This window comes from Lynx canadensis, chromosome D3 (genome assembly GCF_007474595.2).
Source record: "Lynx canadensis isolate LIC74 chromosome D3, mLynCan4.pri.v2, whole genome shotgun sequence".
In the NCBI taxonomy this organism is placed as follows: Eukaryota; Metazoa; Chordata; class Mammalia; order Carnivora; family Felidae; genus Lynx; species Lynx canadensis.
The window spans coordinates 25,975,662-25,999,588 of NC_044314.2; the positions used below are offsets into that span (position 1 = coordinate 25,975,662).

Below are 23,927 nucleotides of genomic sequence, written 5' to 3' on the forward strand. Positions count from 1 at the left end.
CGTCCGCGCATAGTACTTGTGTAATGAAAAATAAATCGCATCGCTAATTAAATGAGTCCCCCATGCACAAACATCCCACGATGTCCCTCAAACTCACTTCTTCAGTTAAGCTTTTCATGGGTGGTCCACCATTGAGTGCTTCCTCCTATGAGTAAAGAGGGCACGGGAGAGGATTCAAAGGGCAGGAGGGAATGAAGGAATGGGATAAAAGGGGGATGACGGAACAGTGAACGGGGGAGGCAGAATGAAGGAAAAACACGAAGAGAAAGAGAAGGAAAACCACCGTGAGTGAGAGATGCCACACCAGTCTGAGTATCTGCATTACACCTGCATGGTTGCCTCGCTCTTGGTAAGGACACTTCGCATTTCAGACAAAACCCGGGACCTCCAAGTGCCTGACGACATCAAAAAGGACCGTTAAGAAGTTATGTTCACCCTCACTCGTTCTTCAATTGACCTGTTAACAGAATTTATTGGAAATACGCTTTCATTCAATGTATCTGCTCTTTACAACGTCTCTACATTCTATCCATCCAACGGTGGAGCTCAAGGCAGGTGGCCACGGAAGGATGGGGAAGGGAGACAGACATGTCCCACCCGTGGTCATGGCTGTCAGCCTCATCAGGGCTTCAGAGTCAAGTGGGGGCTTATAAGAAGGCCAATGTCCAAGCCCCTCCTCATTCAACTGAACTTTAGGTGGGGCTTGTACATCAATATTTGTCCAAGCTCCTGGTGTGATAAAAACTGCTTTGAAGCTTTATGATGATCCACTAGACCGTCCACTAACTTCAGGAAGTGCCAAACATTTCCCACTTAGTAACATCCCGATCTCTTCCACAAAAGGGTAATGGTAGGGTCACCTGGGTGGCTCAGTCGGTTAAGCGTCCGACTTCGGCTCAGGTCATGATCTCACGGTTCATGAGTTCGAGCCCCGCGTCAGGCTCTGTGCCGATAGCTTGGAGCCTGGAGCCTGCTTCAGATTCTGTGCCTCCCTCTCTCTCTGGCCCTTCCCCTCTCTCTCTCTGTCTCTCTCTCTCTCTGTTCATTCATTCATCCTTCCTTCCATCCTTCCATCCATCCATCCATGCATCCATCCTTCTCCCTAGTTGTTGCTAAAGAAGGCGTGGGGAAAGGGGTGCCTGGGTGGCTCAGTCGGTTAAGCATCTGACTTCGGCTCAGGTCATGATCTCATGGCTTATGAGTCTGAGCCCTGCATCGGGCTCTGTGCTGACAGCTCAGAGCCTGGAGCCTGCTTCGGATTCCGTGTCTCCCTCTCTCTCTGTCCTTCCCCTGCTCATGCTCTGTCTCTCTCAAAAATAAATAAACATTAAAAAAATTTTTTAAAAAGAAGGGGTGGGGAGAACACAACTGTACAAGCATCATGAGGTCTTTTCTTCTGTCAACTGTCATCTCTCAGATCCTAAAAAAATGATCTTACCAACTGGAAAGCAACATGATTCTCTATTCTCTCAAGTTTTCTCAAGGTTTCCAAGATTCTTAACAATTTTCCTCTTCCAGAAACATCAAAATACCACTTCAGACAGGCCGATGGAGACATTCTCTGAGGGTTTTTTTGGGGGGGGGGTTGGCTTCCATTTAAAATAGTCATCAGGTTAAATAAAAACAAGCAAAAGTGCTCTAGCAGAAAGACTTCCCATAAAGTTGTGTCAACAGAGACTTTATTTTTTTTTTAAAGAAGCGTGTTATATAAACACATCTAACCCCAGCCTTACTTAGAGTTGTCCACAGCTGCCCCTTCCTCTGGAGTCTGCACCCCAGCTGTCTTTGTGGGTGTAGGGAGCAGGTTTGGTGGGAGTGGGATTAAAATGTCCCTCCTTGGCCAGCGCCTCACAGGCAGATCCCAGGACCCTGCCAGGTTTTGCATTCTTGCAGGGAACATCAGAGAACACAAAGCTTAAGGAATGCATCAGATGTGACAAGTAGCCGTGCTTTCGACGCTGCTTCACAACAAACATCTGTTTCAAAGCCCCTGCAGATGTGGACCTCCAGGCATGGTCAGTCCCGACCTATCCCAGGAACCGGAGCTAGAAGGGCAGGGCCCTGAGTGAGGGCACGTCTCTATTTGCTCTATATCTTGAGAGCTCAGCCATCACCACAGGGAGGTCAGAGACAGCAGGAGGGCCCCTCCTCCCAGAATTCTCTCCCCAGTGGCTGCTCTGGGAACAGAAATTCTACCATTTTGTAAAGTATTCCTCTGGGGTGAAGCTTCATGGCATCCTCGGACCCTCCACCTGTAAAAGCCTATTTCACGTTGGAGGAGCCTTCGAAGGATGTCGTGCCAAAGGTCACCCTGGGCCTGCACAGTGCGGGAGGCAGGCCAGCCCCACGCCCCATCCACAGGGCCTGCTGCTGGGGAAGTCCACTCTGGGATGCTTCCGGGAGTATGCACGAGTCGGTTCACCTAATTCTGCCCCTTCCCGCACTGCACGACCCAAAGACGTTCATTTCCCTTGGAAATTTTCCAGTCTAGTCAGACCGCCCTGCCCCTTCCATTCCAGGTTACGATATTGTTGACTGTACATCAAACGTGATTGAAAATTGACGCATCATCAGACAGGACACTTCCTCCTCGCAGTCACCTATGGACCCCCAGGTCACTCACTCCCACCTCAGTCCCTGTTCTTCTTGAAGACTTTGCTCCTGGATCACTGCCGCCTTCTCCGGCACCAGCCTTTCTTGGTGACGCTGATGTCAGTCACCGTGGTTCCTGTGCCCTGCCATCGGTTCCACTGCCCCTCCCTTCCTGATGTCTCCTCTGCCCAAGTACCCCGATGCTCGTGCCCAGACTTTCGTTGCCAACTCCTGCACTTCCTGCCCTGGACTCCAAACACCCACTCCCCGATGCTTCCATTTTCTGCTCACTCCTTCCGGTGCCACGATTCTGGTAATTCTTTCCCAGGCCCCCCAGGCCCCCATCCACTGACCCTCCACCCTTCCATATCTATAACCACGTTGGGTCCTCACTCCTGCCCTTAACTGGCTCAGTGTCAGGGAATGTCACTGTCCTGACTCCCTCACTCCCTCGCCCTTCTCTCCCTGCACTGTCAGCGCCCAGAGAAACAGTCCTGGCTAAATTCAGCGTTGTAACTCTGCACCTGCACCCTGTGGCTGAAAGTAGCCGGAGAAGCTCACAGCTGTGTTGCACCACCAGCTGTCATTCTGGAAGCATGGCTACAAGCCTGGAAATCTCCCTCTGCGATTGTGGGTGAGCTGCTGGGGACCAGAGCCAAGGCCAAGCCCTGTCATCTACTCAAGGCCACTGTGCAGCCTCCCCTCTACCCCAGACCACTCCCATCAATGCACAACAGGCTGTGTATGCTCCTGTTTTGACCTCACTTCCCCCAAGAACACATCTCCCCCCTTTACAGCAAACGCCTGTAATACACAGAGGATCTGTATCACCCTCCTCATCTCCAACCCATATCTCCTTGACGTTCGCCCCCACCACTTGATGGTCACCCCTCTAGTCAGGGTCCCCAGTAGCCCCCACTGCTTGGGGAGGTCATTCTCAGGCTTCCTGTTCCCTGGCCTGGCAGCCGCAGTCCACAAGGTCAGCCCGCCCCGCCCCCATCTCCTCGAACACACCTTCCCCGGCTTCCTGCACTCCACCCCGCCTGGTCTTCCTTCCGCCCTGTGGCCAACCCCCCTCCTGCTCTCTGGCTGACTCCTCCTCCCATCCCTGCTTTCTCGATGTTGGCAGACTCCAGGGCTCAGCGCTCGCACATCTCGTCCATGTGACCCCATGGTCTCCCTGACTCATCCCCTCTGGCTCTCCCCCTTTCTCTGCGCCTCGGCCTCCTCACTGCCTCTGGAATACTCTTCCAGCGGGGCCTTTGCCCGACCGAGATAGCTGCACAGCTCACCCCTCCACCTACTTTGGTGACATCTCTCCTGATACCCTCTTTGAAACAGCAAACTCCCGACCCTCATCACTCCCCATTTCCTTTTCTGAATTTATTTTCCTCCGCAGCGATTATCACCCACCCCCAGGATGTAAGTCCCAGGAGGGCAGAGCTTTATGCCTCTTTTGCTCCCTCCCAGACGCCCAGCCCTAGAACAGAGTCAGACACAGGGTGGGTGCTCAATATACACTGTAGAGCGAATAATGGACACGTTAGAAGCTTCTACTAATTGTGATTCAAAACTTCGAGGACACTAAGGAAAGCATCACATACGTTCCCACCTTTTCTCTTTCAACATTCCTGAGGAAGCAGAATAATCTCCATTCACCAGATAGGAAAAATCAAGGCTCGGAGAAGTTGAGGGGTGTGCCAAAAGTCACACGGGCAGCTAGAAGCAAATCTGGAACCAATTCTTAAACAAGTATCTACCGGGAATTTACGGCGTTGAGGAAAGATGCATGCGATATGGCCACTACCCTGCATGGCTCCCACTTTATTCTCGAGAACTCAAGATTTCCAAATCCTGGCCCAGAGTCGGCTGAGTCTGGGCTGCCAGACTAGCCCAGGAGCAGATGGCACCAACCTGAAGTTCTAGTCAAAACGCCTCATGCGCCTAACTAGGGCTGGCACGCAGAGCCCCCTGAGGCCTGAGACAGACGGCATGAGACTCAGTTCTGTGGCCGCCAACAACTGCCTGTATTTGAGATCGGAGAGAACATTCACAAGTTATACCCTTATACGGTGTGCATTCCTGGTAAGCTACAACGTCCAGATCTCTTCTAGAACACGAGCTTGTGGAGGACAGGGAACGGTGCCTAGCACATGGCAGGAACTCTATAACCACGCGTTCAATGAATTGTGAGTCTGGCCAGGCCCCAGCTGCCCAGCCCGGTGGGATGGAGTAGAGTCGGAGCAGGGGGGCTTCCTGCCTGGATCCCGTGCTCTGCTGCCTGGGGCCATCCGTGCCTCAGCAAGCAAGGGCCAGGCGGCCACACGCTGCCCGGATTTGGGATTTGGAAGCACGTTCGAGTCTGCCAAGGCCCCTGCACCTGCGCAGCGCTCACCTGGGAGATGTGGGACTGGGTCTGCTCGCTCTCGCCGTCCCCCTCCGTCTTGTCGGCCAGCAGCCCCTGCACCTGGTACTCGAGCACGTAGCTGTCAATGAAACGCTCCAGCTCCTCGATTTCCTGCGAGCGGCTGCTCCCAGCCTCGGACGAGGCTGACGCGGCAGAGGAATTCTCCATCCCTCCAGCTCAGGGGCTGCGTCCGGGCTGCAGGAGACAGAACAGCGGGCTCTGTGAGATGCAGCTGGAGGCGGGGATGACGCCCCACTCGAGAACTACTCCCCGCTCCTGGAAAATTCTCTCACCCATTATGGCACCTTGGCCTCCCAACATCCCTGAGAAGTCAACGGCGTGCCAGCTGGCCTTCTGTATGAAGAATATGCTGCAACTCCCCTTGTACACACAGGGAAACTGAGGCCCGGAGAAGGCCGGTGACTTGCCTCACTGGCCAACACAGTAACTTGTGTGATAATTTGTGTGGTAGCTGGACCTCACCACCTGGGAAAAGGCAGAGGAGGGACCCAGCCTACCACCCAAGCCCCACTTCCCAACTGGAATTAGCAGAATCTATCACAAACCAGAACGAAACAGACCATAAGCTTTGACGTCCCTGACCCAAGCATTAGGATGTAAGGGGTCCCCAGACACAAACCCTCTAGGTGGCCTGGGTCCTCCAAGAAAATGTCTCCTTCTAGGGGCACCAGGTGACTCCGTCAGCTGGGCGCCTGATTCTTGATTTTGGCTCGGGGCACGATCTCACGGTTCGTGAGTTCGAGCCCCGCGTCGGGCTGTGCGCAACAGCTGGGCGCCTGCTTAGGGTTCTCTCCCTCCCTCCCTGCCCCTCCCCCACCCTCTCTAAATGAATAAATAAATAAATGAAAATGTCTCCTTCTAAAGAGATGTTCCCTCTGTGGACACCACACTCTCCTCTAAATTAGCTCAGGCCTCTAGGCCTTAAGTGGTAGACACAATCTCGCAGCCTTGTTAAGATGTGGCTGTCAGGGCATGCCGTGCTCAGTCTATAAGGACGTGACTGGCTATTGATGGTGGAACATGAAAGGCCTGGTGGAGGTCTGGGAGGGCACGGCCTAGGCACGGACGCTGTCTGGCCACCCTCCACAGGCGCGTGACTCTCTCGTCAGCCCTTGGGCCCTCTCTCTGTGGTGGCCTGGCATGATGTGGCGGGCATTCCAGGATACCTGCTGAAGTCCGCCAACATAGCTGCCGTCCTTCCTGACCAGACTGGATGGAGCCAGCCACTGCAGCGGCCCAGGCCCGCAGGGACACCCCCACTGCCCACTCCTGTCCCCCGAAGCTCCCACCAGACCCCACCCAGAAGTGGGGAGAACCAGGACCTTTCTCACCTCTGTGTCCCTTCCCACCAAAGACCCTCTCCTTCCTTCCGACAGGCTCTAGGCCAGATGGGAAGGGGCTTTAAGGCTTATCTGGTGGCCCTTTCATCATCTGCAAATTGGTGCTCTCCATGGGGGAATCCGTTCAGCTGGAGGAAGTACAACCCATACGTGGTTTCATCACCAGAACTAGCAGAATAGTCTCAAACTACCACCAGTAGATCCACAAAGGAGACCCGAATAACGCACAGGACTCTGGGACCGCAGGGGGTTGCATGCCGCTAGAAAGTGACTATTGATAATAAAGGCAAGGCCCTGGTATGTTTAAAGGAACACTTGAATTTCAAAACCTTGGATGACTGAGAACTTTTTTGGAACGTAGTTATTCGCCAGTTACCAAGGGTTTGTTGAGTTTTCAACTGTAATGGATCCAAGATGGGGAAAGGAATGGTCCGCTGACTTCCAGAAATGCTGCTGAGACCATGAATGTGGACTCCCCCAGGCGCCCACCGGCCTTTTCAGAGGCGGGTGTTGGCGATGGGGAGGAAGAACTGGCCGAGGGGACACAGACATCCCTCAATGATTTCCAGGCTTGGGTTTTGGCTTTTGGCTGCTGCCTGGGGCCCAGCCTCCCAGGGACCCCAGGCCAGCTACAGAGGGACTACGCAGGGCTTGCTCTGGGCTCCTGAGCTCGGCAGCCTGCGGGGGCTCATGGGTATGTCCACCCGGCCCGGAGGGAAGAATCCAAAGTTTCAGGCCAGGGTGCCCTCATCAGAGTGAGGCCAGGGTGGCAGTGGGTCTACAGAGAGTCTGCTCTGATTGGGAGAAGCGTGCCTAGTGGTGCAGGGCCACAGTCAGAGGTGACGGTGGGGATGTCCCATGCCCCTTCCTCCACCTGCTATCCGAGACTTATAGTGGGTTTACATCCCTCCTACCACCAACGCCCACCTTACCCTTCCTGCTCCTGTGGTTGCCCATGATCCCCTCTTAGCCCACTCCTTCTCCGGGCCATACACCGTGTGTGGTAGGCAGAACCCTAAGAGGGTTCTGGGTGTATACCTTCTCCCAGTTACTCAATCAAACACTAATCTAGGGACTCCTGGGAAGGAGTTTTGCAAATATAATTAAATTCCCAGTCAGCGGACCTTAAGACAGGGAGATTATTCAGGAGGGCCTCCTCCAATCACAGGAGTCCCTTCAATCTGGGGTGGGAGGTAGAGACAGAGATTCAAAGCAGGAGAAAGACCCCACGCGTTGTTGCCGGCTTGAAGGAGGAGCACGTACAAGGAGCGCAGGCAGCCTCCAGGGATTGAGAGCACTCCCCGGCCAATGACCGGCAGGGAGAAGGGGCACCTGGGTCCTACAACCGCAAGCAAGTAAATGGTGCCAAAATCCGGTGAGCTTGGGAGCAGACTTTGTCTCCCAGCCTCCAAACGAGAACTGACCTTGGCGGACACTTTAACTTCAGTATTGTGATTTACTGAGCTGAACTTCTGACTTCTAGAACGGTGAGGTAATAAGCAGGTCTTGTTTGTTTTTTTTTTTTAACGTTTATTTATTTTTGAGACCGAGAGAGACAGAGCATGAACGGGGGAGGGGCAGAGAGAGAGGGAGACACAGAATCGGAAGCAGGCTCCAGGCTCTGAGCCATCAGCCCAGAGCCTGACGCGGGGCTCGAACTCACGGACCGCGAGATCGTGACCTGAGCTGAAGTCGGACACTTAACCGACTGAGCCACCCAGGCGCCCCAGCAGGTCTTGTTTTTAAGCCACTAAGTTTGGGGGTGCCTGGGTGGCTCGGTGGGTTGAGCGTCCGGCTCTTGGTTTTGGCTCAGGACACGATCTCACGATTTCGTGAGTTCGAGCCCCGCGCTGGGCTCTGCGCTGGCAGTGCGGAGCCTTCTTGAGATTCTCTCTCTCTCTCTCTCTCAAAATAATAAACTTTAAGCCACTACGTTTGTAGCAATTGGGCACAAGGCATAGAAAACTACATGCGATGTTCTTTCCGCCTCTCTGCTTCTGCTCACCCTGTGCCCCTCACCCAGAGGCATCTTCCCCTTCCCCCCTACTTACAAAATCTAGAAGTGTTTACATTCACAGAATACTAGAACAGCGCCCCAGAGGCCACCTGGCGACTAGCCCAATTCCCTGCTTTCAGAGCGGGCTAGTGGGCATTATACTATGACTTCTAATGATTAGAATGGCTAATGTGTCCTGTGCCCGTATCATGTGACAGACACACCTTCCAGCACTTGATATGCCTTCACCCACTTGCCCCTCACAATAACCCCATGAAATCGGTATAATTACACTACTTAGAAGAGAAAACGGAGGTTCAGAGAGGTTAGGTTACTTGCTCAAGTGCGCACAGCACAGCTCCAGGTAGGCCTACACCTCCCCACCTCTTCATCCCACCTCCTAGCAGCCTGTTCGGGCTCTCAGGACACCTCTCACTTCTCATTCTCCGCTACCCTTCCAGAGCCCAGGGGATTCTTCAAGGGCCGTGTGAGCTTCTTACTCCCCACTGGGCCGCAGGCTCTAGAGGGCCCCGGCTCTGTGCCTAGCTCAGTGCCCAGCCCTGGGCAGATTGCCGGCCTCAGGGGACTGCAATGATAAGGCTGATGTCCAGAGAGGGCTGAAAGGGAGCTGCCTGCAGGAAAAGCTGGTGTCTAAAGCCATGCCCATTATTCCTTGAAGACTTAAGATCTTATCAAGGGCCTCCTGGCACACTTCCCAGGTACAGGCGGAGGACTGGGCTTTGCAGGAGAGTTTCCAGGGGGATCAGGTGCCCGGCCCCGCCCGCAGCAGAAGCACTGGCCTGCCCTGCTGGACTCTCCCCTAGGCTCTCGCAGGCCCCTCACAGGACCACAGCACAGTCCCGTGGGGGAGCCTGGGGTCAGTGATCACCGAGGAAAGGGACAGGCATTGACACCCATTCCCAGCCTGCATTAGTCTGGTGCCCAGAGGGAAAGAGAGGACTCTGTACACAGGTCACTTGTCTTGGATGCCTTGTGTGTTCTCATCTCCGCTCGGTGCCTCCCCCCCAACACCAGTCAGAGTCATACAGTGAGCCTGACTGCACCTCCCCTCAGCTCCCGAGCACCTTCTGCCCAGGGCTTCTCAGACACACGCCAGCAGATGCCTGCAGGAACCCACCGGGGGCCTGGAATCCTGCACCCTGGCCGTGGGAGGAGCTAACAGCTCCAGGGGCAGCCCTCCACAAACACTCCCTCCTTGGTCTCTCAGATAACAACCGAAACGGGTTCTTCATAGTCCTCAGCAGGTGCCAGTGGACTGAGCCCAGCTGCCTACGGTGGTGACCAGATCCATAGTATCCCTCTGCCCGGCCCTCCCTGCTCCTATGTCACTCTCCCCAGGGATGCCCAGGGATGTTCTTGGGGTACATCCAGGAACTCTGCTTTCCCTGAGGGAACCAGGCTAATGTATCACCTGGGTTCGTTTGTACATTCCAGAATGAGTCCCAGCCAGGGAGCCAAGAGGCCCCTCTTGCAGCAGAAAGGCCCAGCACTTTACCTGTTTACCAGAGAAGAGGGCAGAGGGAGAGGGAGGGGGTGCTGTCCACATCATCTGTCTGCTCAGCTATCAGGCTGGAAGTTCAGGCAGGAACTCGCACCCCCAGTTTTTCTTTTTTTTTTATGTTTTATTTATTTTTGAGAGAGAGAGAGAGAAAGACCAAGTATGAGCAGAGGAAGGGCAGAGAAAAAGGGAGACACAGAATCCGAAGCAGGCTCCAAGCTCCGAGCTGTCCGCACAGAGCCCGACGCAGAGCTCGAGCCTATGAACCACGAGATCGTGACCTGAGCCGAGGTCGGACGCTTAGCCGCCTGAGCCACCCCGGTGCCCCACTCACAGCCCCAGTTTTTAAAATTGCAGTAAAATATACATAACATAAAACATACCATTGTAACCACTTTTAAATGTACAGCTCAGTTGGCATTAGGTATATCCACAGTGTTGTGTAAGTATCCTCACCATATTTCCAGAATTTTTCATCATCCCAAACAGAAACTCTGTGCCTTTTAAACACTAATTCCCATTCTCTGCCTCTCAGCCCCTAGCAACCGCTGCTCTGCCTCCTGTCTCTATGAATCTGTCTGCTCAGGGTACCTCATGTAAGTGGAATCACTCAACATTTGTTCTTTTTCCTTTTTTTTTTTTTTTTAACTATTTATTTATTTGAGAGAGAGAGAGAGAGAGAGGGAGTGAGCAGGGGAGGGGCAGAGAGAGAGAGGGAGACAGGATCCGAAGTGGGCTCTGTACTGACAGCAGAGAGCCCGAGCGGGGCTCAAACTCACCAACCGCGAGATCACGGGCTGAGCCAAAGTCGGACGCTTAACCGACTGAGCCACCCAGTCGCCCCCTGCTTTTTTAATTTTTTAAATTTTCTTTTGTGTATTTCATTTAGGATAATGTTTTCAAGATCCATTCATGTTGTAGCACGTGTCAGAATTTCACATCTTTTTATGGCTGAATAACACATTGTGTTACAATGATACGTTGCCCGTAGAGACCACATTTTGTTTATCCATCACCCACCCATGGACATTTTGTTTCCACCTTTGGCTAGTGTGAGTAGGGCTGCTACGCACCGGGGTGTAAAATATCTGAGTCCCTGTTTTCAGTTCTTTGGGGTACACCCCTATAAGGTCTGCCCCACTTTTTTTTTTTTTTTAATTTTTTTTTTCAACGTTTATTTATTTTTGGGACAGAGAGAGACAGAGCATGAACGGGCGAGGGGCAGAGAGAGAGGGAGACACAGAATCGGAAACAGGCTCCAGGCTCCGAGCCATCAGCCCAGAGCCCGACGCGGGTCTCGAACTCACGGACCGCGAGATCGTGACCTGGCTGAAGTCGGACGCTTAACCGACTGCGCCACCCAGGCGCCCCTGCCCCACTTTTAAGGTAAAAAGAATGGGGAGACACAGAGTGAACTCACAGGCTAGTGGGAAGCCAGGGAAATACAGGGATGCTTTCTCAAGGGCTTGTCCTCCTCTTGTCCTGCCTGCGTTTGGTGGTGGTGGTGGGGGGGGGGTCTCCTCCTGACTCAGTTTCCCATTCACAGCAAAATCAGGATGGGAAATTGCCCACACAGCCGGGCTAAGCTGAGCGAGCCAGCAAGAAGAGCTTATGTTTTAATGATCCTGGGGAAAGTGATGGGGGGAAGGGACCAGAGGAAGAAGAAAGGAGAGGGTGGAAGAGGAGAGATACCTCCAGCGGCAGTGGTCCAGAATGCACAGCCTGCCGAGGCCAATGCGGCCAGCCAGCCACGTCGCCCCACCCCGCCCCCACTGCCAGGTGATGGATGCCGAAGAACAAAAAGGCAGGCAGCAGGAGAGAGAAAAGCGCTGAGGCTGCGTTTTGCTCTAAAGGGCAGGCAGCCCAGAGCCTGCAGGCAGGAGGGGTGGGCCCGGTGGGCACAGCTTGAGCAGGGGTGCAGCGGGCCGAGCCTGCACAAGGACAGGAGGGGTGGGGGGCTCCTTCGCCTGCACTTCCCAGATAGGACTTCTGCCCACCCACAGCTGTCTGGTGAAAGGGGAGACCCATGTTCTCCTGGGGTTGATAAGGGACCTCATCCCAGCGCTGGGGGCCCAGGCAGACCCCCCCCCCCCCCCGGCGGCAGCCTTCTAGGCTTACCGGTGAGCCTGGCTATTTTTAAGGCCAGAAACAAGGACGCTCATGTTCTTTGATGAAAAGGCACCCACCCCTCTCCCAACCTGTGTCTCTCCACCCAGACCCAGGCAAAAATATCTTCCCCTGGCTGTCCTCTGCCCAGAGCAGTGCGGCTTCCTTCGGAAATGAGCACTCAACGAGGTGCTTCTGCGGACAGGGCTCTCGGCTCTCAGCTGGAGATCTCTCTCTCCCGACCCTCTGGCCGCGCCTGCCTGTGAGCCTGTGAGAGCTCGCGGTGCTACAGTCAGGGGCTAGAGGTCTGGAGGCAAACCGCGGCCTGACATCACCGGGCGCCCCGCGAGCCCGGAGACAAGAAGCTGGAACCGTCCCAGCCGGCTCAGCGTGCCTTTGTGCTTGCCCAGTGACAAATGGCATTAGTAGCTGTAAATTTAGCCAATCCCTTTAAGAACAGCCAGGCATTAGAAGCATTACCTCCTCCTCCAAAGCCCGGGACGACTAGGTGACCTGCGAACCAGAGGAGACGATTCTCTCCTCTGCCACCAGCTCTTCTCTAGGGCATCCATCATTCCACACCCCAAAAGGAGGCGGCACCGCACCCCTCACCCTTCATCGGACCCTTTTCCTCAGGCCCTCGGCACTCAACTCGCCCTGGGTCCCTTTCTGGGAGCTCACAGCCTGGGAAGGGCTCGATTTCTGCTTTCCTGATTTGTTTGTGTTTTCCTGGTGCGGCTCTGGGGGGCTTTTGGCTGCTGCGAGGGGCCTAGCCTCTTGGACCCGAGGCCAGCTGCAGGGTAGCCGTGCGGTGCTGTGGGGGGCCTGCTCCGGGCTCCTGAGCTCATGGGTCCGTCCACCTGTCCCAGGTCCGCAGACAGAGGTAGGCGCGTGTGAGCTGTGGGCGGGCAGGGGGGCCCAGCACGGCACTGCCACTCACCTCGTGTGGAATGAGGCCACCACTGTCTCCACCCCGCTTTTGCCATGGCCACGGTGCCCCACAGCCTCCCTCCCTCAAGGCCCCCTTCCCACAGTAGTAGCTTCCTGGTGACACAAGGCCCACCCCCTCTTCCCTTCTTAGTTCCCCTCTGTGCTGGTAACTGAGACCTTCACCCAGAGCCTGCAAGGACAGCTCTCTCCTCTGCGGGCTGTCGGGCAGCCCCCAGGGCCAAGCCAGGCCACAGCCGCCAGCGGAGACTGTGGGAGGAGATAGGCCACTGCTTAGGGACACAGGACGCCCACGGCTCTCCCAAGGAAGCCGTGGGAACCCCCTTCCTAACTCCTGCTGCCAGCCCACGCTCCACCTCCTGCCTCCTGCGTAAACAAGCCTCGGAGAGAAGGCTTTTCCCGGGCCACCTGCTGCTCTCTCACTCTGCCACTCCAGGCAGTGCTGGCTCTGGGGACTCTGGGCCACAATGGTGTTTGCCAAAAAAAAAAAAAAAAAAAAAAAAAAGCAGGGGGATTCGGGGACACCTCCGCATACAGGAGCCTCAGGTCCCCAACCACCGGAAGTAGGAAAGTTCACATACGCTCAGAGCTGAAGGCGACCTCAGAAATCAGCAACACTGACTGTCAGCATGGGGGATACCTGGTACCCTCTGCATATCCAGCAGCAGAGTCCCCAGTATAACCTTCGTCGTTGAAACATCAGACAGGGTGTTAGCTAGCATACTGTTCTCCAAACTGTGGGTCTCAGCCGTTTGCTGGGCTGTAAAATACACCCATGATTTCAGCATTTAAACATATGTAACTCAATTGAAAGTATCAGTGAGTGACATTCGTCATAAGTGTAAGTGTCGTTCTGTGGAATTTGTGCCTCACCTATCCACGGAAAATGTATTTCTTCCACAAGGCGTGGCCAAGAGTTTAAAGTAAAGTGGCAAGGGGCAGTGGGCTTTCCAGACTTCAATGTGCTCCTGAATCACAGGTGGAGCCTGGGATTCTGCATTTCTTTTTTATTTCTTTTTTATTTTTTTAATGTTTATTTATTTTTGAGTGAGAGAGAGAGAGAGAGAGAGAGAGCAAGCAGGGGAGGGGCAGATAGAGAGGGAGACACAGAATCTGAAGCAGGCTCCAGGCTCTGAGCTGTCAGCACAGAGCCCGACACGGGGCTCGAACCCACGAACTGTGAGATCATGACCTGAGCCGAAGTCAGACGCTTAACTGACTGAGCCACCCGGGCACCCCAGGGATTCTGCATTTCTAACTGGCACTGAACCCCAACCTGCTGGTGGCACTGACCCCCCACTAGCTCCTGGCACTGAGAGCCCCACCTGTTCCAGGCACTGCCCCCTACCTGCTCCAGCACTTGCCCCCCACATGTTCCCTCAGTGCTAAGCACAGGCTACCTCTTGACACCCCCTCCCCTCCCCTCCCCTCTGCTGTTACCCAACTCTTGTCCTGCTCTTGGATTTTGTATGGGCTTTAATCTTGTCTTGACAAGACTGTGTGATCCTCAAGGCCCGCTCCAGCCTATACCTGTCACACCCGAGGCCAGGATGGCAGACCTGTCTGTGGGTCCTCCAGCCCTCCGTGCTGGTGCATCCAGCTCACACCTTCCCTGAGAGCAGGCCTCCTCGGCTCTCCCGCCCACCGCCGCTGGCCCAGGCTCTCCTCCAGCCCCTCCCAGCCTTTAGAACCTTAAAGCCAAGGGTATTGGGGGTGGCCCTGTCCAATCCCCCCTTCTGCCGGCCACCAAGGCTACCTGGTCCTAGAACAGGACTCCAATCTCTTCCCACCACATTCAAGTGCCTCCTAAAGCCATTTCACTCCAAATAACAGGAACTAGAGGGCAGTGAGGAAGCCACCTGATTCCTGCCAAATCCCTGGTGGTAGGAAGTCAGGCGACTTCCTCACTGCCCCGGATCCTCAGGCAGGGTAATAGAATGGTTGTAACTTCAGTGCTGGTGAAACTACTTCCTAGCTCTGGGACCCTGGGCAGCCTGCTTCCTCGTCCTCAGTCTAGAGGACGAAAGCACCATCTCAAAAAGCATTGTGAGGATTACGTGGGAACTCAAGAGAAAGTGTTCGACACACCCACACATACAGCAGGCACTCAATTACTGCTTGTGATTACCATTTGACATCACAACGCCCCCCCCCCCACCCAGCTATGCCCCACTCTGTCTTCTGCAAACTCTCCCCCTCTGCCTCTCCAAACTGAACCCTCTCTTGGGACCTGGCTCCGGATATATCTCCTCTATGAAGCCCTCCTTGGTCACTCTGACTATCATTGGTCCTGCTGCTTCTGAACTCCGGTTCTCCATAGACCCCACCACTCCCTAATGTCTCCCCTACTCTGAACTGCCTGTGTCTTACTTGGGCCTCAGTGTGGCCCTCCTTACACTGGGTACTCCAGGTTCCTGGGTTTCCCTCAGCTCTGCCAACCTGCATGGACTGCCTGAGACCCATTCTTCCTCCTCCATGGGCCCTGGGGGTAGACAGGGTGGGCCTCACCACCGACCTTCAAAAACTTCAGGGTTGATGGACAAAGAGTGAAAACGAAGTCAGAGCATGCCAGGAAGGGAGAGCAACAGCGTCCCGCTCTGAACCCAGTAATGCACCCACGAGAGCACCCGGGATTAAGGCCAGGAAGTTCTTCCAAGTCTGGTGGCCCCGGCACCCCATGCCCTGCTTCTCAAGTGACAGGCTCTCCAGTATCTCTCTCGGGGTAGCCAGGGTCCCTAGTCAGCTCGCTCCCTCCTGGCAACCGCTTCCTGAACCAGAGGCCAGCTGGAGCAGGGGCGACACCGTGCTGTTTCTGAGAGCCTGGTGGAATGGGAGGCCTGGAACAGGGTCCACAGAGCCTGGCTTGTGGACGTGCCCCGGAGCTGGGAAGGCCGAGCTGGCTCACGGTGAGAACAGCATCCCTTCCCCTCTGCTGTCCTCATCTCCAGGGACAGCTCGAGCCCGCCTCCCAGATGCCGCGCTGACCAGCCAGCTCGCAGTGACCCTGTCCCTTAGAACGCCTGCAGCGGCCACCCACTGGGTCTTCAGCCCCTGCCCTGCCCCTGTCCCTGCCCCCTTAGATGACTAACTCCTTCTGCGAGGAAGCACAGCCACAAGGCAGAGACTGCAAATGTCCATTTGGGCCACGTCTGGACCACGGGTATTTTATTTGGCCTGTTCGGTATTTTTAAGATACCTGAGCCACCACTTATAAATCAAAAGATTTCATGTAAAATTCCACATTTCTGATTTTCTTGAGCGATTAGGAAACCTAGCAACGCTAACCCACCTTTCTAGGTTGCAACCATCGGCTAGAGCCAAGCAGGGCTGACCCCTTTGGGCAGAGCATGCAATCTCCAGTCCTCCACAGATGCCCCCTCTCCGTAAGGTCTCCCCACTGCCCACAACCACACTCTCATGTGGCTCCGCTCACTCCCACATGTCGCCTGCCTGGCCCTTACAGGCATCTGAGCTCGAGACCCCCCAGCAAGGAAGTAACCGCAGGTGGTCTGTGACTACAAAAATGAGGAGTGTCCCTAAGAACTTGCAGGTCAGGCTCAAGGATTGTACCCTGGGAGTTACAACGTGAAATCAACACACGGCAGTCCGAACCAAAAATATGCAAAGTCATCACAGAAAGGGAGGGAAAAATATGGCTCCAGACCAGTAGGACTCAACCATAACCTGGCCGAAGATCACCACAGAGCCATTGCAGGGAGGCTGTGTCACTCTGAAGGTCCTGGGGGGTGCACTGGAAGCAAAGAAAATAGCCAATCACAGAAGGCAGTGCACCCCCAAACTCTGTCCAAGGAATGGGGACCCCCCTCCTGGGTGTCTTGAAGGAAGGCCAAAGTAAATGCAGGGTTATCCCACTGCTCCCCTTAATACCACCCCCCCGACCCCTCACAGTCCAGCTTGGCCCTGATGTGGCTTCCTCCTTCCTCAGCTCAACTATGAGCTCTCAGAGGCCGAGAACGTGTCTGCTCTTTCCCTTGCCCCCTAGAGCCAGACCTGAGCGCACTGTCAACATTCAGTTGACCACAGAGTGTTTGATGATGCATTCCCACAAATGAGAGAACGGTTAGCAGGTAACTGATGCTCTGTCCCCTTGGTATAAGCAGACAGACAGCCGCCAGCTGCTGAGGGGCACAGAGACGAGTGGCACACAAACAGTGGAACCAGCAGAAAGAGCTGGTCTGGGCACAGGCCCCTCTTTGGCTGAGTAGCCTGCATGTATCACACACGATGCCTGAGGCCTGCTGGACAGCAACCACGGCAATCTTGAACTTGATCCAACGGCCCGGGCTCCTATGGTTCTCTCCGAATTCTCCATGAACCACAGGGAGATGAAAAAACAAAACAAAACAAAACAAAGCAAAACAAAACAAAACAAAACAAAACAAAACAAAAAAACCCTGCACAGCAAGAGCCCAGGAGTGTAAAACCCATAGAAACAGAAGGCCAGACCCTTGTTCCAGGTCGTCTCCAGGTCCAGAGACCGCACAGCCATGGCTATTTCTGCCTTTGCTTGGAGAACCCCGGGGAGGGCTATCCTGCTCAGGACTTTGCCTGAAGCCGGAAAGAAAACCATCAACACTGTATTCCCCACAGACCGCTGTTTTCCAAAGTGTTTTCCTCTGATACCATACTTATTTCTCAAATAATATTCTAAATGGCTCCCCCGATAGATAAATGACAGTAATAGCGGACACTTACTGAGCATTTTACTATGTGCCAAGCCCTGCGCTAAGGCTTAAGGTAATCCTACAATGCAGGCGCTGTTTTTGTCCCTGTTGTACAAACTGGGAAACTGAGGCAGAGAGAAATGGCTCAAGGTCACCTGGCTAGGCAGAGGGTGAGTCAAGATTTGACCCCAGAGTGGCTCTGAGATATGGCTGCTCTGATTAAATAGCAGGGAGATGCCCAGGGCCCCACTCACTCAACATTCCTATTCCTTGCTCAACATGTCCCCCAAAGTGCCACACTTGTGGTCGTTCCTGAAGTGGGCCCTGGAACCAGCTCCAGATCATGGCTTTATGCCTTTGCAGGGGACCAGGGCGAGCTGCCATCAGATGTGAACTACCCAGGGGGTCAGAAGCTATCTGGAGAGGCCTAGAAGGGGTTCTGGCTTCATGCCCCTAGGGTCTGAGCAGCCTACTCCCATCTCTCAATAACCCCATTGTCTCTCAATAACCCCGGGCGTGAGTAAGGCAGGGCCTGTGTTCCCACCTCTCTTTGACAGATGGGGACCTTGGAGCAACGTGCCTCTGGCCTAGTGACAGTCCTGACTCTAGCCCTCAGTGTTCCCCTAGGACCAGCACCATTGCAGAGTCCCTCTCCTTGTAACACAAGCCAATGAATCCCTGAAGGCACCCACCATGTCCTGCCGTGATGAGATGAAGGTCCGAGGGATGAAGTGGAAAACGGACAGGATAGAAAATCTAAAGGTCCTATGTGCTGCCAAGACTTTTGGAGATAGGTCGTGGGAAAGCTACACGCTGCAGACCACAAACATTTGCTGGCTATTTTCACCTGGGAGAACACAGTGCCCCGATGACAGAGGTCTGTGGCAATGGGTGGCTGAGCCAGGGAGGAGAGCATTTGGCCAAGGCCATGTTGAGGACTCAGGTATTGGCAGTTCTCCTGAGGCTGATTTCCCCAAAGGTTTCTCCCTGAGACCTTGTGGGGGTCAAGTACCCGGGGAAATAGGCAGCCAGAAAAATCTGAGCTTCAGATCACTTTGGCTGGGAATCCGCTAGGGTACGAATTCCTGAGGACACGGATCACTTTGTCTTTCCCATCATTCTATTTCCAAGGCCTGGCACAAAGTGGGATTCCATAGAAGATGGGGAGAAGGACCCTGGGCTGCCCTCAGGAGGCCTGTGGAATTGCCCACCCTGGACACCTGTGCCTTGGAGCTCTCTCCCCTGGGCTAGGCTGGGGTAGCTGCCATAGAATCTCCCAGATGTAGCCAGATGCCTTGCAGAGAGCCCGCCTGGTGGCAGAGCCTGGGTGGCTGTTCTTAGTAGCCCGTCACAGTGCTCGGGCTCTACTTCCCATCATCCTTGCAGTTAATTTCACCCACTAGAGCACCAGTGAGCAGCAGATAACCTCTTTACATGCAGACAGCAGGAGCAGTCTGTAGCCAGTTACAACCGCAGGGAGCAGCCCGAGTAGTTAACTGGCAGATAATTAACTGAGAAATTCCCCACAGCCCACTGCACACTCCTCTGAGACAGAAGGGAGAATAGTCAGAAAGGGGCCTCCCACTGTCTCGACAGTCACTGGGTTTCACCCCAGAATCCTAGGAGCTTAGAAGTAGAAAAGACCTTACAAATCATGGAGCCAAGTGTTGGCGAGGATGTGGAAAAAGCAGAATCTTCATGCACTGATGGTGGGAATTGAAAACGGTGCTGCTGCTTTGGAAAAGGGTCTGGCAGTTCCTCAAATGATTCAATGTTTTAGGTATAGGCACAAAGGAAATGAAAATAGACGTCCACATAAAAACTTGTGTGTGAATGTTTTGGGGAGCATTGTTAATAACAGCCAGAATATGGAAACTACATAACACGTTCACCAAATGATGATGCATCAACAAAACGTGATTTCCAACTCTCCGTCTCTGTCTCTCCATGCAGCAGACTGTTATTTGGCTGTAAAAAGGAATGAAATGCTGATATGTCCGAAAACATGAACGAACCTTAAAAACATTGCGCTACGTGAAAATCACAAAAGAGCACATGGCGTATGATTCCATTAATGGGAAATGTCCAGAATATGGGATAGAATAAAGAGACAAAAATTTCACTGGTGGTTGCTTAGGGCTGCGGGGGACAGTGGGATAGGTGAGAAATAGGTTTGTTTGTTTGTTTGTTTCTGAGGCGCTGTAGGTATTCTAAAATTTTGGTTGCCCATATCTGTGATTATATTGAAAACCACTTAATTATACAGTGCAAAGTAGGTGAACTGTATGCTGTATGAATTATATCTCAACAAAGCTCTTTAAAAAATGTAGTGTATCTATACAAGCTGGCACCAGGATAATTGCCTTGGGTTGGATCTCTGGCTGATTAGCTTGGAGATCTCTCCAGAGAAAACTATAACTATGAGAATCAACTCAGACTATAAATGAATCAACAAAACCCTGAAAAACAGAGTCTAAGTTCCTACTGAATCTGGGAGATATGTCTATAGCTTCCGCAGAAAGGATTCTACTGCCTCCCCAAAGATGGAAATCCATCTGTGGGTGTGGCTCCATCCATCCATGTATCATCCATTCATCCACCCATCCATCCTTACATCCATCCATCCATCTACCCATCTACCCATCTACCCATTTATCATCCATCCATCCACCCACCCGTCCATCCACCCATCCACCCATCCATCCATCCATCCATCCGTCCATCCATCCATCCATCTGTCCATCCATCCATCTGTCCATCCATCCATCCATCCATCCATCCATCCATCCATCCATCCATCCATCCATCTGTCCATCCATCCATGCATGCATCCATCCATTCATTTATTTCAAAAGCACCTAGTCAAGCTTCGTGTTAGGTGCTAGCGATACAACAGGAAAGGTAGGAAAGTAATCAGGCAATTGACATTATTTCTGTGGGGCCCAGAGGAGCAGTACCAACACTCAAAGCAAATACTGAAAATGTTATTAGCTTGCTCTAGTTGACAAAAAAAAAAAAAAAAAAAAATGCAAATATAACTACTACTTACTCAACCAAGGAGAAACCTTAGAAAGCAAAGTCATCAATTGTGAGACCCACCATTACTTCACGAGCCACAAAGAAAAGGGCTGCCAATTAAACTGACATAATGTCTTAATGACGGTCATACGAGCCCCATGTGGCTTTGAGATCATTTCCTCTCTACTGAGGCATTTGGAGATTTCTCCTACTTTTGGTGGCATTGCTTCGCCTGTATAAGAATGCCAATTCTTGTTGTCTTATAAGAAAGTAAGAGACTGCAATTCTTTCCCCAACAATGAACATTTGCTTTTCTAAAACAAATCAATGCCCTACTGCTGTTTCTGCGCCCTTCTGCACACACAGTAACCTTGGTATCATTAAGTAATCATGGTAAGATCTTTCTGAAGACAATTTTGAATGACAATTACACTTAACATGTGGAGAGCCAACAGTGTACCTAATTCAACTGAAGTCATGACAGTCTGAACAGCATGACCACGTTCACACCCGCTCGGGCAATGACAGCTGTCATCCCTGCCATGTGGCTGATGGCCAATGGTAGAAAGATGCACTGTGATTTCAGATATTAACACATGAAAAAACAAAACAAAACAAAACAAAAAACAAAAACAAAAACAAACCCATGCTTCCTAGAAGCAATAAAATGGGCAAACCAATCCCTTATATTACAGGTGAGGAAACACAAGCATGGGGCTGTGACAGGACACATCCCAAATCAGAAAACAAGGACTGAAATAGTTGTTAGCTGAGATTTGTACCCCTGTGTTATTTTCTACTCCCTCAGGCTACCTCCATGAGACCGCCATCTTGAAGCTTCTCTTACATTTTCTTGCTAAAAACAAAAACAAAAACAAACAAACAAAAAAACCCAAAAACAGTCTCTTAGAGCATACGTGACAGTAAGATTAATGTATCAGGGGCACCTGGGTGGCGCAGTCGGTTAAGCGTCCGACTTCAGCCAGGTCACGATCTCGCGGTCCGTGAGTTCGAGCCCCGCGTCAGGCTCTGGGCTGATGGCTCGGAGCCTGGAGCCTGTTTCCGATTCTGTGTCTCCCTCTCTCTCTGCCCCTCCCCCGTTCATGCTCTGTCTCTCTCTGTCCCAAAAATAAATAAAAAAATATTGAAAAAAAAATTTAAAAAAGATTAATGTATCAGTATCTACAGTCTTCGTCCTACAAGCCCTGTGAAGACAGGTAATGAGAAACCCTGTTCCAGTGGCATCTAAGGGACCAGTGGGCAGACTTCAAGCAGTATGACAAAGCTGTAATCATCAGGACAGTGTGGCACTGGCACATGAGCAGACACTCAGATCAATGGAACAGAATAGAGAACCCAGAAATGGACCCACAAACATATAGCTAACTAATCTTTGACAAAGCAGAAAAGAATATCCAATGGAATAAAGACATTTCTTCAGCAAGGGGTGCTGGGAAAAATGGACAGAGACATGCAGAAACATGAACCTGGGCCACTTTCTTACACCATACACAAAAATAAACTCAAAATGGATGAAAGACCTAAATATAAGATAGGAAGCCATCAAAATCCCCGAGGAGAAAACAGGTAAAAACCTCTTTGATCTTGGCCGCAGCAACTTCTTACTCAACGTGTCTCCAGAGGCAAGGGAAATAAAAGCAAAAATGAACTACTGGGACCTCATCAAAAAATAAAAAGCTTCTGCACAGCAAAGGAAACAGTCAGCAAAACTAACAGGCAACCGACAGAATGGGAGAAGATATTTGCAAACGACATATCAGATAAAGGGTTAGTATCCAAAATCTATAAAGAACTTACCAAACTCAACACCCAAAAAACAAATAATCCAGTGAAGAAATGGGCAAAAGACATGAATAGACACTTCTCCAAAGAAGACATCCAGATGGCCAACCGACACATGAAAAAATGCTCAACATCACCCATCATCCGGATAATACAAATCAAAACCACAATGAGATACCACCTCACACCTGTCAGAATGGCTAACATGAACAACTCAGGCAACAGATGTTGCTGAGGATGCAGAGAAAGAGGAACGTTTTGCACTGTTGGTGGGAATGCAAACTGGTGCAGCCACTCTGGAAAACAGTCTGGAGGTTCCTCAAAAAATTAAAAACAGAACTACCCTACGACCCAGCAACTGCACTACTAGGTATTTATCCAAGGGATACAGGTGTGCTGTTTCCAAGGGACACATGCACCCCCAAAACTTGTTTATAGTAGCACTATCATCAATAGCCTAAGTATGGGAAGAGCCCCAAATGTCTATTGATGGATGAATAAAGAAGATGTGGTATATATATACAATGGAGTACTACTCGGCCATCAAAAAGAATGAAATCTTGCCATTTGCAACTACACGAAGTTAGTCAGAGAAAGACAAATATCATATGACTTCACTTATATGAGGACTTCAAGACAAAAACAGAGGAACATAAGGGAAGGAAAGAAAAAATAATAAAAAAAAACAGGGAGGGGGACAAAAACAGAAGAGACTCTTAAATATGGAGAACAAACAGAGGGTTACTAGAGGGGTTGTGGGAGGGGGGATGGGCTAAATGGGGAAGGGGCATTAAGGAATCTACCGAAATCATTGTTGCACTATATGCTAACTAACTTGCATGTAAATTTAAAAAATAAACTAAGTAAAAATGAAAAAATATATATAAATTGGTAAAAAAAAATTTTTTTTTTCTTTCCCTGTAGCTGAATAAAGAGTGGGTATATAGCCTTCAAGGTGAGGGTAGATCCAGTTAAAATGAACAGAGATACACTTCCCCGAATGCAAGGTCAAAGCCTAAAGGCCAAAACAGAAACAGGCCTGCCCAACAAACATGAACACAGAGGCCTGTAGCAACACCCTGTCTGTGTGGCTGACCAGGCGAGGACACATCTCCGATTTCAGCGAGGAGCACGTCTTGCCAGGGAGACACCAGTGTGACATGTAACTAATATGACACAAGCCACCCTGGGATGGATGGGACAAGTAACCACTGAGCACTGGTCAGGGATATCAGGGGTGGGGGGCGGGGGGAGAAGGAAAGAACTGGTTAGGTCCAGCCCTATCCAAGGGAGGAAAACAAAAGCACCCAACATTATGGTTTGATTTGTAGTGACAAGCCAGGAATGGAGCTGGGGACATCGAGCTACCGCAGCACAAAAGAAATTTCCCTTCGTTCTGGCTCTACTACCCTTGGCCCAGAGCGCAACAGGTGCAGTCATTCCCTCAGTGAGTGCCAGGCACCGCGCTAGACCCAGGGATACCAGGCGACTG

At 52.1% G+C, this 23,927-nt stretch overlaps 1 protein-coding gene across 7 annotated transcripts in view; it reads right to left on the bottom strand.

The window, feature by feature from the left end:
• Positions 1–23,927, bottom strand: part of CTIF (cap binding complex dependent translation initiation factor) — a 296,900-nt gene that overhangs the window by 215,400 nt on the left and 57,573 nt on the right. For all 7 annotated transcript variants that reach the window (XR_004344270.1, XM_032595318.1, XM_032595316.1 and 4 more), the window contains exon 2: positions 4,988–5,194. Coding sequence is in view for 6 of the 7 variants with exons in the window: in XM_032595318.1 (XP_032451209.1) it covers positions 4,988–5,167 (180 nt within the window). In the remaining variant the exon portion in view is untranslated. The remainder of the gene's footprint in view (positions 1–4,987; positions 5,195–23,927) is intronic.